The sequence below is a fragment of the Argentina silus genome (genome assembly GCF_951799395.1).
Source record: "Argentina silus genome assembly, chromosome: 5".
Taxonomy (NCBI): domain Eukaryota; kingdom Metazoa; phylum Chordata; class Actinopteri; order Argentiniformes; family Argentinidae; genus Argentina; species Argentina silus.
The window spans coordinates 3,039,126-3,041,625 of NC_139659.1; the positions used below are offsets into that span (position 1 = coordinate 3,039,126).

General features: G+C 52.2%; 1 protein-coding gene across 1 annotated transcript in view; it reads right to left on the reverse strand.

The window, feature by feature from the left end:
* Positions 1 to 2,500, reverse strand: part of cercam (cerebral endothelial cell adhesion molecule) — an 11,178-nt gene that overhangs the window by 5,763 nt on the left and 2,915 nt on the right. Inside the window, exons 5-8 of the mRNA XM_083670884.1 lie at positions 2,006 to 2,210; positions 1,441 to 1,560; positions 1,019 to 1,095; positions 121 to 227 (exon numbers count right to left, since the gene is read on the reverse strand). Coding sequence (XP_083527010.1) covers positions 121 to 227; positions 1,019 to 1,095; positions 1,441 to 1,560; positions 2,006 to 2,210 — 509 coding nt within the window. The remainder of the gene's footprint in view (positions 1 to 120; positions 228 to 1,018; positions 1,096 to 1,440; positions 1,561 to 2,005; positions 2,211 to 2,500) is intronic.

Below are 2,500 nucleotides of genomic sequence, written 5' to 3' on the forward strand. Positions count from 1 at the left end.
GGACGGACGGACGGACGGACGGACAGACACACACACACACAGGTTACGTCTCCGTCTTTCACACATGATGCTAACACCTCCCTCCTGTTGCCATGGTTGTGTCCAGCGGGTCCCTCTCACCCTCCGTCCACCGCGTCCACCACCTTGACATCGATCTCCAGCTCGTTGAGGGAGAACAACATCCTGTCTCTCCGGTCCTGGCGCCGACGCAGGTTGATCAGGTACACCTAGGGGTCAGCCAGGGGTCAAAGGTCACCCTAACCCCGGGGGTTGGTGCCATAGCACAGCGGTCCATAGACCAACATGATAACACATGTTACATCAACCATTCACTCACCGCCAAAGTTCAGTCAGGACACTTACGTCGGTTTAACATTGTCGAATGAAAAATGTTAGTACATGAAGTTTGGCGTAATTGGATGGCTCTGCTCTGTATAGCTCCCCGCCTGACGTTTAACGACATAAAATACAATAACATAAAGCAGGGAGCCCATAACTATCAAACCCCCGTAGGGAGGTCAATACAGAGGGACCTAGCGGGTGGAGGCTGGGGCAGCGGTTGGAGGCTGGGGTTGTGGGTGGAGGCTGGGGTTGTGGGTGGTGACGGGTGGAGGCTGGGGCAGCGGTTGGAGGCTGGGGCCGTGGTTGGAGGCTGGGGTTGTGGGTGGAGGCTGGGGTTGTGGGTGGTGACGGGTGGAGGCTGGGGCAGCGGTTGGAGGCTGGGGCCGTGGTTGGAGGCTGGGGTTGTGGGTGGAGGCTGGGGTTGTGGGTGGTGACGGGTGGAGGCTGGGGCAGCGGTTGGAGGCTGGGGCCGTGGTTGGGACGACCAACGAGTGAATCTCTCCTAGCCAGCGGCGTCACACTGTTTAACCGTGGTGGAGCGTTGCATAAATCGGCCCTTTTAAGCCGCGTCCCTGAGACTTGTGATGGGTTTTGCATACGTGTGAATCGGACAGCTGTGCCGTTTGACTTAAAGTGTCCTGCCTGAACTAACGTAAGCGTCAGGGGCGTGTCTCACCTCGTCGAAGCCCATGAGGTCCCTCTGTTTGGGGAAGAGATGCACGTAGCGGGAGGGGATCATGGGCGGTCCTTCAACTGAGGGAGGAAAATCATTGAGTTTCTCTAGTTGCTAATTCGCTAAATTTTAAATATGTTGGAACATGTTGCAACAGCACAAGCATAACCATATAGACATATAGGCTTTTCTAAAACACTTCAACTCACCAACTGCCAAGTGTTTTATATGATGCTAGATTTTTCCCTAGCAACAATACTTTGATTGGCTACAAAATGAAGCATCATAATTGATGCATTTTTGGTGAATAAAGTCGCCCCTTGGCACTCTAGAATGTTGACCATTTGGGCGACTTTAATCACCCTTGGCACTAAACGGTGAATGAGTTAACAGAAAACCTTTCATTATAAAACATTTCTGCTCACTCATGGCCTCGAGGATCAGATGAACGAAGTTGATGCGGTCGTCGTCGATGGTGTGGTGGGGCTTGGCCGGAACGTTCAGGTATCCATATCGCACTTTGTTGGTCAGATACATCTGTACCTCTGGACGAAGGAAACACATTCAACAACACTATGATTAAGAAGCCACATTGTGTGTGTGTGTGTGTGTGTGTGTGTGTGTGTGTGTGTGTGTGTGTGAGAGTGTGTGAGTGAGAGTGTGTGTGTGTGTGTGTGCGTGTGTGTGTGTGTGTGTGTGTGTGTGTGTGTGTGTGTGTGCGTGTGTGTGTGAGTGAGAGTGTGTGTGTGTGTGTGTGTGTGTGTGTGTGTGTGTGTGTGTGTGTGTGTGTGTGTGTGTGTGTGCGCACGTCTGTCTCATTGCGTCTATTAGAAATATTACAGTTAAGATGGCCGACTTTGCCCAACGACTTTTTGGCCCTTTTCTGGAGCCCTCAGCGTGAGCTCATAAGCACATTGTGGCAGCGTGCCACAGGCAGGTGACCTACAAGACCAGACCACCGACCACCAGGGGGCGCCCCAGCGTCCGTACCTGCGATGCGGCAGGAGAATGCGAAGACGATGATGTCATCGAAGGGCCAGGAGTAGTCCTGGTGTGGGGGGTGGAAGGCCAGCTTCGTCATGCCCTCCTTGCGCAGGTCCAGCAGCATGGTGGAGTGCACCATGGGAACGGGGTAGCAGCCCGTGCGGTGGCGGTGGCGGGTGGGGAAGTACTCCGCCGTGCGTCGGTAATAACCCTGAGAGAAGGGGAGTGTTTCAGCTTCAGTCGGACCGATGGTACCGAGGCGTGAACAGTCTATGGAATATGAAGCGTTTCAGGAAAAGAGTCTCCCGGGCGGCAGCTGGATCCCTTCAAAGAGGTCATATTTGCGGGGCACTTTTCAGAGTAAGCTCCTTCGTCAAAGCATCGTGTGACATGTTTAAAGGGATCAAGTTGCCGTCTAGAAACTCTTTTCTTTAGATTATATATATCTATATCTATATATCTATATCTATATATACAGTATATACATATATAGAATATAGA